Below are 14876 nucleotides of genomic sequence, written 5' to 3'. Positions count from 1 at the left end.
AAGCTATAATTAAAATATAAAAAATAATTTCAGGTGACCTCCTCAAAACCAATGTGCATCTATACTTTTACTGTAAATATGTTTCAGAAATGTACATATAGAAATCTAATAAGTATATAAGTATATCAGTGGAACACACTCATAGAAATATATATTACATTCATAAAATATACTATAGTATACTGATTGGTATACTTTACCGATTTATGTAATTTACCTGAGCCCCAGTAATACCTGGAAACCATCTCTTTAGGAAAGCTCTAAAGGTTTTTTTGATGTAATATAGAATGTTTAGCAACTTAAAGGTAACAATAAAATAAATGATAGTAACAGAACAACAGTAATTGAATCATAATTGCCAAATCTTGCTTATTTCTGTGCACTACCAGCAGATGGCTCAGATATAGATAGATAGATATTAGACTGATAGATCATAGATAGATAGATAGATAGATAGATAGCTATTAGACTGATAGATCATAGATAGATATAAGATAGATAGATAGATGTGAGACTGATAGATAGAGATAGATAGTAGATAGATAGATAGATAGATAGATAGATAGATAGATAGCTCATAGAATGATGGATAGATAGCTAGATAGATAGATACAGGTTATAGGCCTTAAGGGTATAGGTCCAAATACACAGGTAACAAATGAGGCAACACTTCAAACTCAGGTGAAAGGGTGGTAGACTGATTTTATTCACTTCAACCGTGTTTCAGCCCAACACAAGGAGGCTCATTGTGTTGAACTGAAATGTTGCGGTTGGAGTGAATAACGTGGGTCCACCACCCTTTCACCTGAGTTTGAAGTGTTGCCTTATTTGTTAGATTGATTGATAGATAGATAGATAGATAGATAGATAGGAGATAGATAGATAGATAGATAGATAATAGATAGACAGATAATTAATATATACTGTAGATAGCTAGACAGAGAGAGAGAGAGATATGATACATGTATATAGTAGATTGATAGACACAGATAGATAGATAGATAGACAGATAGATAGATAGAATTCTCTCTTGCAGTATTTTGACCCAATCAAATTTCCACACTTTAGGCAGAAGGCAAACAGAAGTCTTATTTACCAGTAATACCATAGAAGAATACAGCAGCTCCAGAGTTTTTGAAAACATTATTGTATTTTTTGTGACAATCCAAAGTACCATTTATTGATATGAATTAGAAGAACCTTGCTACTGTCATGGTGCAATATGTAAAAAGGTGAATGGACATGGACTTGATATGACACATAATACACACCGCACAGCACATAAAGAAAAGACTGTTGATTGGCCTTTGCCCAGCAGAGGTAGATAAAGGTTAGAACAAACTGTTTACTGACCATACATATAGGTGCTTAAACAGTAGATCAGTTGAACAAGAGCTGACCTGTTAAGTGCTTTTTAAACAATGCTCCATCTTTGCTCTTTTCTACTGTACTTACGTACCACCCAGTTATTGCTCCACTATACTTAAATACACTATCTACCGAAAATCTACATTCTACCATTAATTAAGGCTTTTTATATATATTATATTATTCATTCTGCTAGTCTTATTTTTGCAGTATGTAAATGAAGTTACAACGTGCCCGACCGACAAGAAAAAGCACCATGTATTCTCAAACATAAATATGGTACAGAAGGTGATTCATAAAAACAAATCATTAGACATAGATATATGTTGTTCTAATTTTCTTTAACTTCTGATGCAGTTTCTTGTTATTGCGCTATTATGTACATATAACTCACTTTCGAGTTTCAGCGCAATTTCTTTATGATTACAACTAAGGAGAATATTTATTAAAAGTGAAAAAATGCATAGTATTGGTTCTTCCTACATATCTCAGGTAGTAGATGAAGCAGAGACAAGAAGTAAAAGCAAAGTGTAGAAAAGGTGAGGCCTCTTAATCAAGATATAGTGTTTGCTTTTAAAGTATGTTCCTTCGCATCCCTGCTACACAGCAAACATTTTGAAGTGCACTTCCCAAGTGTAGAAAGAGAATAGGAAGGAAACTGAGTTTAATTATTTTAACAGCCCTTATAAATTTTCCTTCCTTTAATGTTGCTGCAAAAAAAAAAAGGTAAATTAAACAACCAAAAATTCTGTATTTCTAGCATGGAGGAAATGCTAATGGTATCCACGTAAGCACATTGAAATATCATAAAATGTCATAGGCCTCTTTGTAACAGATTACAATGAGCTTTGAGATCCCATTGAATATCGACATTCACAGATGTGTACAGAGGGTTCAATAACTGGTGCTAACTGGCATTGACTGGAAATGAAAGCATACCACAGGAGCTACTCCATGACAGCATCCTGTTCTTTTCAATCTTTACATACATATTCCTGTCCTATTCTAATTGGGCCACATTCCGGGCTTGGTCATTCTAAACCCTTACATATTATTTTCTAGTTGAAGATCCTTAAACTTAGGGCTGTATTACACCGACAGATTATCTGATCAATATCTGCCCAATCAGACCAATAGTTGGTGTAAGTAGGCCAACTGACCAATAATTGGTTGGAAAATCTGTGAGAAAATCTGTTGGTGTAACACAGTCCTTAAAGGGTCTTTTCGAATTTTTTTTAAATAATGTATACTCGCTGGTTAAATCCCCTGCCAGTGATCCCCGCTAATCTGTGTTTATCTGGTTGCAGTGATGACATATAGCCCACATGACCACTGCAATCACTACCCTCAATAGTGTATGGCACAGGACCACTGAACCCAGTGACTGGATTCAGCAGTCACGTGATGTATACAGCTAAGCTACATCATCACTGCAACCAAGTAAGCACAGACCAGAGGTAAGGACTGGGACAGCAGGAGATTTAACTGGTGAGTACTTTTTCTTATTATCGCCACCCTTTGTGCACATTTTAATAACTCAAATGCCCATTTAAAGGGGTTCTATGAGAAGAGAAAAATCGTTTTTTTTTTTTTTTTTCTCCAAATGGCGCCACTATTGTCCATAGGCTGAGATGAGCTGCAATTACAGACCAAGCTAATTGACAAGAAAAGACGCTGGTTTTGAAGAAAAAAAAATATTTTTCTAATCTTAAGCAACCATTTTAAAAGCCGCTATAATGGATTATTTTTGCACGGAGGTAGACACACTTTTTTCTGTCAGATTCCATATAAAGGATTGCTTTTGGAGCTCTCTACATATGGTGCCCTATGAAGCCTGTACAGCAACGCATGGAGGCCAAGTTTTATGTGAACAGCTGTGGCTATATACTGTCAATATCCAAAAAAATGCCATCAAGCATAACAAGTATATAACTTACACCATTACAGACAATTATTTCTAACTCGGATGTAGCTCTTCTATAGCTAAAACGACCCACCGGGATCTTTTTATTTGCTTGTGCAACCAATCCTTGTTAACCACCTTAGCTAAAACCCATGCCACCAGTATATCTTGTATTCCACCCCCCCAAATTTTAATCCCTATGTTAAACAATTTATTGAGTAGAATGCTTTGCTGCATTAGGAGGAAATTAGCAATTTAAAGAAGACTTCAGCGTTCCTCTGGAATTCCTGTAATAGCCAGCCTCTCTGCATGTTCCTAGTATACATACCAAAATATATTTTTATGTTTGATATGAAATACTGTAACTACAGCAGAAATTAAAACAGATGAATGCCAAAATTGTACCTCCAATGTGAAGGCCTTCAACTATATTACTCACTGAGCTTAACTGGATTAACATACAGAATTCTGAAAGGCTGCTCATGTTCAACTGACCAGTGAAAAGACTGGACATTTTCCTTTTCTTTGAAATGGGAACTGGAACCACACAGTTTGCTATAGGTGCACATAAAATGGGAAACTGCCCAACACTTTAAGAAAGAGTGTTATTTTTTTTACTGTTTTTACCCTCTCCCAGGTATAGTCCACAAGATTTGCCCACTCTGTTGTCTTACGCGACAATGACGTTCACCCAGCGGCCTGGGTGTAAGTATTAAGCATCGTCACACAGTTAAAACTAAACGGATTGTATTATTTTCTTGTTTTCTGATATAGTTTTTCTTAGTTTTTTTTGCTTCAAGGAGATGGGTAAAACAATGGTTTATATGGGCAGAATTGATACTAGTATAGTTATTGTTTGCTATGATGGGGGTTCATAGCAGTTCTGCTTCAATTGTAGAAATCGACAGGACATAAAAGATGAGTACAGACAATGGCTAGAAATATATTGACAGTGAAAAAACTCAGTATAGCTTTGAGAAACCATCCCCAAAAAATAAAATCCTGTATTAACAAGTGCAAAATCAAACAAAAATCCATACATTAAAACACAGTGTATAAAATGGTGTGAGAAATTTAAGTCACCATACAGCCTTTTAGTCAATAAAAAGCTGTCCCATTTTGTCCTTGAAGAGTGGAGCTTGGCCCGTCTTGCCATTTTTACACAGGTTGACTTGTAAAAATGAGTCCTAAGGTACAAGCACCTTGTTTCTGTGACACGTGACTGTAGCGTTTTGCTGGAGTGGGCCAGAGGGGTGTCTTTCCAGTGAATTATTTCCATTTTTTTTCTATTCCTCATTTGTTGAATGGTCTTCCAAAATTCTTAAGTTTTCAAAACCCAGTCCTGTTGAGTTTTGTGCTGCTGAAACTGCTAGTACAGTATGTAATAGTATCAGTACGAGAACACACAGTTTAAGTCTACTGTTACACAGTCTGGATGCTGATGAAGCTGTGAGTGACGTCCTGTGACACAATGTTGAGTCCTGCTGTTGTTTTATAGTCCCTTTGGATTGGTTATCTCTTGATAAATCCCATCTGACATCACAGCATTCTGGTTCTGCATTGGTTAGATAGTTTTCATACAGCCCTGCAAGACAAAAAGAATTCACTTATTTTATAATGGCTGCACAAAACAAAAACAACTTCATCGTCTGTGAAATAGTAATCCCTTCCTAACAGAGATTTTCTGTTTTTGCGTTTTCTTTTTTCACTCCCGAGCCATAACTTTTTTTATGTTTTATTTATTCATTTTTTTATTCTTTATTTATGCAATTACATAGAATTAGAGATGAGCGAACCAGTCGAGATTCGTTTGGGGTCCGATTTAAAAAAAAAGTTTAGTTCAGACTCAAATTGATTCAGGCCAAACTGAAATAGCTTTAATTGCACTGAAAGTTGGTACATAACCCCCTTTAGCCTTCTTGGACTCATTTTTTTTTTTTAGGAAAACTTATCTTTTTTCATTTTTTTTTTTTTATGAATTATTTTTCCATCTCCAACATCCCCCCTCCCCAAGATCTGAAATGCAATGACAGCAATAGTAAATGATTTCTGAGTGACACTGACATATATAACCATGGGTAAACACATGTTTGATGGCGGTAACATACAGTGTGTTTAAAAAGACACCGCACCAGCACAGCTTCCAGATCTTGTACCTTATTGGGGAAAGATGATGTTTAAACACAGATGGTGTTGTGAGATAAAATAAAAAATAAAGGTGTCTTGAAGTAACATGATCGTTGGCAAGTGGCATTAATGGCAGAACGCAGCAACAGCCATACAGAACGTGATGGTAGGCAGAGAGATAGATAGCAAGAGTGGCAAGATGGGGCATGGGCAGCAATGTGAGGTCTATTGATCGCATTCAGCCTGCATGGACTGTGAGAAAATGTTTGTATTGATGCAGTAATCATGTACATTTATGCTGTGCCCAAACACATTTTATCCCCCTTCCCAAAAATTGTTTACAATCTCAACTATGTGGAAAATAAAGATTGATGCATTAGTGGCATGATGCAGGCCACAGCTTTGCATGGACATTGAAAAAACGCTGGTATCGATGCAGTGATCACGTACATTTATGCTATATCTTAAACTAATTTAACACACCTGCCAAGAAAGTGTAAAAAATTCAACCTTGTGGAAAGTGAGTACATGGAAACTGATCCTCAGGCGTTAATGGCGATAAATGGCACTACTACTACCCACATTCTGGTTATGGGTCTTTTGTTTGGAACCCTTCCATAGCTCGGACATTAGGCATCTCAGATAATGCTGTGCACTACCCTGTGTATTGGTGTAGTGAACACATATATACGCTGCTAGTTTGAATATAATCAACAACCCCCCAACAACATTTTATAAAAAATTTGTCAATATGGGGAAACAGATTTGGGACTAAATTCATTATCACTCTCAGATACTTTTGGTGCAACCCTGTCTATTGGTGTAGTAATCACATAGCTGCTAGTTCGAATAAATAAAAAATTATTGGAAATATGTTTGTGAACACAGAAATAAAAGGAAACTGATTTAGGCCTAAATTTGTTATCCCTCACAGAAACTTTAGTGTGCTGGCCTGTGTTTTGGTGATGATCACCTATATGCTAGTTTAATTACATTGAAAAAGTCACAAAAAAACATTTCAATTCCAACCGTGTGGAAATCCAATTCATGAAAATAGACAATTGAGGCTTGATGTTCAATTTCTCATTAAAGGGGTTGTCTCATCATGGACAATGGGGGCGTATCGCTAGGATATGCCCCCATTGTCTTAAAGGTGCGGGTCCCACTGTAGCACAATTACAGTTCCCCAATTTTCTAGTTCAGTCACTCTCAAATTTACAGGTGATGTTAACTCACTCTGGATAACAGAAAAAAAAAACTGTTACTTCTATACGAAAGATCAGATGAACATATATTGATATCCAAAAATATCAGAGGACTTTAAAATGTGTCCCAGCACAAGGCCATGATTCTCTTTTTCTGTCACTGGACATCAAACAAGAGCCACAACAAATGAAATCTCCTGGGAAGATTTTTTATTAAAAGATTATATATCAAAAAAAGCAATATATCTCATATCTATCTATCTATCTATCTATCTATCTATCTATATATACAGTACAGACCAAAAGTTTGGACACACCTCAGAGTTTTCTTTAATTTCATGACTATGAAAATTGTAGATTCACACTGAAGGCATCAAAACTATGAATTAACACATGTGGAATTATATACCTAACAAAAAAGTGTGAAACAACTGAAAATATGTCATATTCTAGGTTCTTCAAAGTAGCCACCTTTTGCTTTGATTACTGCTTTGCACACTCTTGGCATTCTCTTGATGAGCTTCAAGAGGTAGTCACCTGAAATGGTCTTCCAACAGTCATGAAGGAGTTCCCAGAGATGCTTAGCACTTGTTGGAACTTTTGCCTTCACTCTGTGGTCCAGCTCACCCCAAACCATCTCAATTGGGTTCAGGTCCGGTGACTGTGGAGGCTAGGTCATCTGGCGCAGCACCCCATCACTCTTCATGGTCAAATAGCCCTTCCACAGCCTGGAGGTGTGTTTGGGGTCATTGTCCTGTTGAAAAATAAATGATGGTCCAACTAAACGCAAACTGGATGTAATAGCATGCCGCTTCAAGATGCTGTGGTAGCCATGTTGGTTCAGTATGCCTTCAATTTTGAATAAATCCCCAACAGTGTCACCAGCAAAGCACCCCCACACCATCACACCTCCTCCTCCATGCTTCACGGTGGGAACCAGGCATGTAGAGTGCATCCGTTCACCTTTTCTGCGTCGCACAAAGACACGGTGGTTGGAACCAAAGATCTCAAATTTGGACTCATCAGACCAAAGCACAGATTTCCACTGCTCTAATGTCCATTCCTTGTGTTCTTTAGCCCAAACAAGTCTCTTCTGCTTGTTGCCTGTCCTAAGCAGTGGTTTCCTAGCAGATATTCTACCATGAAGGCCTGATTCACACAGTCTCCTCTTAACAGTTGTTCTAGAGATGTGTCTGCTGCTAGAACTCTGTGTGGCATTGACCTGGTCTCTAATCTGAGCTGCTGTTAACCTGCGATTTCTGAGGCTGGTGACTCGGATGAACTTATCCTCCGCAGCAGAGGTGACTCTTGGTCTTCCTTTCCTGGGGCGGTCCGCATGTGAGCCAGTTTCTTTGTAGCGCTTGATGGTTTTTGTGACTGCACTTGGGGACACTTTCAAAGTTCTCCCAATTTTTCGGACTGACTGACCATTATTTCTTAAAGTAATGATGGCCACTCGTTTTTCTTTACTTAGCTGCTTTTTTCTTGCCATAATACAAATTCTAACAGTCTATTCAGTAGGACTATCAGCTTGGTATCCACCTGACTTCTCCACAACGCAACTGATGGTCCCAACCCCATTTATAAGGCAAGAAATCCCACTTATTAAACCTGACAGGGCACACCGGTGAAGTGAAAACCAGTTCAGGTGACTACCTCTTGAAGCTCATCAAGAGAATGCCAAGAGTGTGCAAAGCAGTAATCAAAGCAAAAGGTGGCTACTTTGAAGAACCTAGAATATGACATATTTTCAGTTGTTTCACACTTTTTTGTTTTGCATATAATTCCACATGTGTTAATTCATAGTTTTGATGCCTTCAGTGTGAATCTACAATTTTCATAGTCATGAAAATAAAGAAAACTCTTAGAATGAGAGTGTGTCCAAACTTTTGGTCTGTACTGTATATATATATATATGGAAGGGACTGTGACTTTCTCCCTGCAGCTCACGCTCAGACAGTGCAGTGCTGCTGTCTTAGAGAGAGCTGTTCAAAAGTACATCCCTGCGTGAGATATTCCCCAAAAATGCATTAGCCAATAGAAGCCTGGTCACATGACCCTTGTCAGCCAACAGAAGCTAACAGGCCCTTAGTCTCCACATACACACAGTTTTACACCAGGTTTCCATAACAGCCAGCCATTTTTCTTCACTGCTGTTGGTCAGCTTTAAAGGGGCAGGGCGTTGTGGATGACACTGTTATAGTGGATACTGTCAATATCTCTTAATTACATACACAAACATAAAATGAAATAGATTAAATATATCCATGCAAAGCCGGGTCCTTCTGCTAGTATACTATATAAAGAAAAAAACATAAGAAGAAAAACACAATAAAAACTAAAGTTTCTCCATGAATGGCCTCTGGCAGATACAACTTTACAAACATTCTATAGATTCTAGTCAAATTCAAAACATAATAACCAGTCATATTGTATTGCTTCTAAGCTGTCTCCACATACAGTCAGGTCTATAAATATTGGGACATCTACACAATTCAAAATTTTTGGGCTTTATACACCACCACAATGGATTTGAAATGAAACAAACAAGATGTTCTTTAACTGCAGACTGTCAGCTTTAATTTGAGGGTATTTACATCCAAATCAGGTGAACGGTGTAGGAATTACAACAGTTTGCATATGTGCCTCCCACTTGTTAAGGGACCAAAAGTAATGGGGCAATGGGCTTCTCAGCTGTTTCATGGCCAGGTGTGTGTTATTCCCTCATTATCCCAATTACAATGAGCAGATAAAATTTCTCTAAATTTTCACATCCTTAATTGATTCAACATATAATTCCTGCCAGTAAAGTATACCTAGTAAGGAAGTATAAAAGTTTTATATTTAAGTTTAAAGAAGTAAATGAAAGGATTGGTTTGATTATACAGTCAGGTCCATAAATATTGGGACAGCAATTCTTTTTGTGTCCAATTCGGCAAGTTTTTGAAAAATTAGATTTATGTCTGAATCGATTCTGCACAAACTGAAGTTATTCCAATTGCCCCTGAAAATTGGTAAATTACACCATCTAGTATCCTAGAATTCAGATTAGTAATGTTTTCTTTTTGTTAATTTTTTATGAATGTTTGCCATTTCTTTCCCAACACCCTGTCCCTAAGCTCTTGAATGTAATATAATAATGTAATATAATAATATAAAATATCTAATACTCTCCTGACACTGACATTCATAGTTATAGCTATACATATACATATATTCCAAAGCTTCTAAAAATAGTCCCTTATTGGGGACAGATGGTGTCCTAACACATACAATGTTATGGGAATAAGACAGTGGCTTGTTGGGAGCAAGCGTCCAAAAATTAGGCCTAAATGCGGCAGATCCTTGTTCATGTTTATAGGCACACACGTTAAAGTCAGAAGAAAGAGTATCTCGTTCTACACAAGCATTCAAAAATGATGCATAAACAGGGATAGAATGCCTGCCCATATTTATACAGGTATTAATTGTCAGAAGATAGAGAGGCTTGTTCTGAGAGAGCCTGGAAAATTCTACCTTGTAATTGGGAGAAGCAGCAGTAAAGTGTGGATGTAGAAATGGTAGCTTAATAGTGGCATGCGGCCACAATATTAGTGGCAGCGGTAGCAACATACCATTGTACAAACAAAGCTGTAGATGTCTCTGCAGCTGTGTAGGGGTGGTGGTAGTACTAGTAATGGTGACTGTGTAGCATTAATGGTAGTAGCAGTAGGGTAATGGAAGAGAAAATAGGGGATTAGCAGCAGGGAATAGCAGCTGTAGCAGTGCCAGCAAATGATGGTAGACAGGCCACCAATAGCAGTGGCATGATGGCAGCAGCCATGTGGTATGGAACATTATGGTAGCCAGGCACACAATGACAGTGCCAAGATGGTGGCAGCAGGAGCAGCCATATGGTGCAGAACATGATCCTAGGCAGGGGACAGCAAAAGAGGCAAGTTTGAGCACCATAAGCGAGGGCATATCTATTCATCATCCTTAGCTGGAGGAGTGTAAAAAAAAACTTCATGGATCCATACCTCGTTCATTTTGACAAAATTGATATTTTGAACACTGGCAGAGGACATCTTGGTCCATTTGAATGCCGCGCTGAAAAACGCTAAGGTGGCATTAAATGATGGGTAAGAGAGAACAGAGAACGTATACTGGGCCAGTTCGGGCCACTGGTACAGTCTGGTTCCCAAGTAGGGCATGAGGTCAGGGAACACGGTATGCGGGAAGTCCAGTCATTTAGCGAATGAGACAATTGTAAACAATCTTTTTGACAAAAAAATGGACAGCTGGCCAGAAATACAAATATCATAAAAGTGAGGCCTTACTTGAAGAGACAAGATTTTCATCTTCTCAATGGGCATCTCCTTCTCCCTGGCTGTAGCGCTGTCCAATCACAGCGGAGAGCGTCACAGCCAGGGAGAAGGTGAGTTTTTTTCCTCCCTGGCTGTGACGCTCTCCGCTGCGATTAGACAGCGCTACAGCCAGGGTGAAGGAGACGCCCATTAAGAAACAGGGCAGTCTCCTCCTCCCTGTAACGATGCTAATTAGCATACCAGACAGGAGAATACTACAGGGGCCACAGCGGGCGAACGGAGCGGTGCCCATAAAAAAAAAAATAGTAAATGCAGTTAGATCCCTGCACTATGCCCTACATTTCCTGATACTTAGTTTATAATGCCTGGACCCATGAAAGGTCCTCTTTAACCTGTTTAGGACATAGGGCGTACCGGTACGCCCTGATGTCCCGATCCTTAAGGACACAGGACGTACCTATGTATTTCCGATCACCGCCGGGCGGTGATCAAAACCCGGTGCCTGCTCAAATCATTGAGCAGGCACCTGGGGACAATGCGCGGGGGGGTCCTGTGACCCCCCCTTGTGTCGGCGATGGCCGCAAACCGCAGGTCAATTCAGACCTGCGGTTTGCGGCTTTTACCTGGTGCGGTGGCGGTGCCATCGGGTCCCATACGACTGTAGGGGGGGACCTGATGGCATGGAAGGCAGCGTGACGCCTTCCTTAGGCATCGGCGCTGCCTTCCAGTGATAAGCCTGTGAGATTCAGCCCCCTGGATCTCACAGGCTGGAAGCTGTATGAGTAATACACACAGTATTACTCATACAGCCAATGCATTCCAATACAGAAGTATTAGTATGCATTGTAAAATGGATTAGAGCCCCAAAAGTTGAAGTCCCAAAGTCCTAAAGTTTTCCCCCAAAAAAATCAAAAGTTTCAAGTAAAAATAAACAAAAACGCAATTTTCCCCAAATAAAGTAAAAAACTAATTGGTAAAAATTAGGGGATTTTTATTTTATTTTTACATATTAGGTATTGCCACAACCGTATTGACCGGCTATATTAATATATCACATGACCTAACCACTCAGATGAACACCGTAAAAAATAAAAAATAAAAACTGTGCTAAATAAACCATTTTTTTGTCACTTTACATCACAAAAAGTACAACAGTAATCGATCAAAAAGGCGTATGCCCACTAAAATAGTACCAATCTAACCATCACCTCATCCCGAAAAATATTCGCCCAAAAAGTAAAAAAACTATGGCTCAGAATATGGAGACACTAAAACATATTTTTTTTTTGCTTTAAAAAAGCTGTTATTGTGTAAAACTTAAGTAAATATTTTTTTTTTACATATTAGGTATTGTCGCATCCATAATAACCTGCTCTATAAAAATATCACATGACCTAACCCCTCAGATGAACACCGTAAAAAATAAAAAAAAGGTGTAAAAAAAGCAATTTTTTGTCACCTTACATCACAAAAAGTGTAATAGCAAGCGATCAAAAAGTCATATGCACCTCAAAATAGTGCCAATCAAACCGTCATCTCATCTTGCAAAAAAAAAAGACCCTACCTAAGATAATTGCTTACAAACTAAAAAAAATATGACTCTCAGACTATGGAGACACTAAAACATGACTTTTTTTGTTTAAAAAATTAAATCATTGTGTAAAACTTACATAATTAAAAAAAAAAAATACATATTAGGTATCGCCGCGTCCGTAATAACCTGCTCTATAAAAAATACTACATGACCTAAACCCTCAGGTGAACACCGTAAAAAAAAAAAAAAACTGTGTAAAAAAAGCCTTTTTTTGTCATCTTACATCACAAAAAGTGTAATAGCAAGCTATCAAAAAGTCATATGCACCCCAAAATTGTGCCAATCAAACCGTCATCTCATCCCGCAAAAAATGAGACCCTAAGATAATCTTGTTTAAAAAATGAAATCATTGTGCAAAATCTGCCTTCCAAAAACCGTATGGCATTCCTTTCCTTCTGCGCCATGCCATGTGCCCGTACAGCAGTTTACGACCACATATGGGGTGTTTCTGTAAACTGCAGAATCAGGGCCATAAATATAGAGTTTTGTTTGGCTGTTAACCCTTGCTTTGTAACTGGAAAAAAAATATTAAAATGGAAAATCTGCCCAAAAAGTGAAATTTTGAAATTGTATCTCTATTTTCCAATTATTCTTGTGGAACACCTAAAGGGTTAACAACGTTTGTAAAATCAGTTTTGAATACCTTGAGGGGTGTAGTTTCTAGAATGAGGTCATTTTTGGGTAGTTTCTATTATGTAAGCCTCACAAAGTGACTTCAGACCTGAACTGGTCCTTAAAAAGTTGGTTTTTGAAAATTTCTGAGAAATTTCAAGATTTACTTCTAAACTTCTAAGCCTTGTAACGTCCCCCAAAAATAAAATGTAATTCCCAAAATGATCCTAACATGAAGTAGACATATGGGGAATGTAATGTAATAACTATTTTTGGAGGTATTACTATGTATTATAGAAGTAGAGAAATTGAAACTTGGAAATTTGCAATTTTTTCAAAATGTTTGGTAAATTTGGTATTTTTTTATAAATAAAAATTATAATTTTTTACTTCATTTTACCAGTGTAATGAAGTACAATATGTGACGAAAAAACAATCTCAGAATGGCCTGGATAAGTAAAAGCGTTTTAAAGTTATCACCACTTAAAGTGACACTGGTCAGATTTGCAAAAAATTGCCTGGTCCTTAAGGTGAAGTATGTCCTAAATGGGTTAAAAGTTCTTTAAACCCCACTTATTCAGAAGCCCAGGTTGAGCTATAGAAGTAGATTGGTCCTTCACAGGGAGGTTGGGAGGTTCTGACTGTATGTTGCCTCTGCTCTTTATTGCTCCTACTGCCACCACCCTCCTCCTCTGATATCACTTCATACTCATCCCAAGTCCTGTCCAACACACAATCAACATAGTCCTCACCATCCCTGACATTTTTATCAGACTGTGATTTGTCATCATGGGCTCCTTGATCCCCCTCTGGATTCCCTGCTCTATGTTTGCCTCGAGTGCCATTGTTGCTACCACTGCCCTTACCACCACCAATGTGGATACAAGTGCCATTACTACTACTACTACTGGCTGGATAGTTGGTGCTGCTACTAACTACATTCTGATTGTGAGAGGATGAGACATGGGACTTTTGTTTGGCACTCTTCTGCTTTTACTATGAGGCCTATGAAAAGTCATTGTTTGGGATACACAGATCATGAAACGGTACTAGCAAAATTGCAAGTGTTTTGTCTGTATTTCAAAAACACAAGTGCAATTAAAGGAGTGTTCTGCTTATCCTATATTGATGTCCTCGGGATAGTTAATAAATTTCAGATTGGCGATAGCCCAACTGCCTGTACCCTCGTTGATCAAATGTAAATTAGGTATACCCAGGCCCCTCTGACTAATCATATTCATCCCACTTGGTGGCCCAATCTCAGTGTGAAGGCCTGCAACTTAAACTGCAGGAAGTGTGTAGGGGGAGTGTATCGCTGTGTGCATAACATTCTAGTGCACCCAAATTCATACTTAATCCATTCTTTAGGTATGGTGCCATCAATGGTGCCATCCATATCACTGTTACAGGGCACCAAGATTCATAGCTAATCTCTTCTGTTAGCTGTAAAATGACTGAGTGTCAGTATTACAGGACTTAACCGTGGACTTAACTGTGTAGTGCACCAAGATCCAAGTCATCATCATCAGTAGTAGTAACAGTGTGCATCAAGATCCATAGCTAATCCCTTTTGTTAAACAAAAAGAGAAGCATACAGCACCCTTCACTAAAGCAAAAATATATATAAAATGTGCGTGCCCCTGCAGGAGCTGTGTCCAAATGGCTTCTTAGTGGATAAAAATTAAGAAATAGTAACATCGCCAATAAAGTAGCGGAGGAAAAAAAAATGTTCTTTTAATTCATGTTGTGGCAGTCCAAAC

General features: G+C 38.2%; 1 protein-coding gene across 1 annotated transcript in view; it reads right to left on the bottom strand.

The window, feature by feature from the left end:
• Positions 1 to 4557: 4557 nt before the first annotated feature.
• Positions 4558 to 14876, bottom strand: part of NALF1 (NALCN channel auxiliary factor 1) — a 603580-nt gene continuing 593261 nt past the window's right edge. The window contains exon 3 of the mRNA XM_044287750.1: positions 4558 to 4856. Coding sequence (XP_044143685.1) covers positions 4558 to 4856 — 299 coding nt within the window. The remainder of the gene's footprint in view (positions 4857 to 14876) is intronic.

The sequence above is a fragment of the Bufo gargarizans genome, chromosome 3, assembly GCF_014858855.1.
Source record: "Bufo gargarizans isolate SCDJY-AF-19 chromosome 3, ASM1485885v1, whole genome shotgun sequence".
NCBI lineage: Eukaryota > Metazoa > Chordata > Amphibia > Anura > Bufonidae > Bufo > Bufo gargarizans.
The sequence above is the reverse complement of the archived record's forward strand: the minus strand, read 5'-3'. Positions and strand labels throughout refer to the sequence as shown.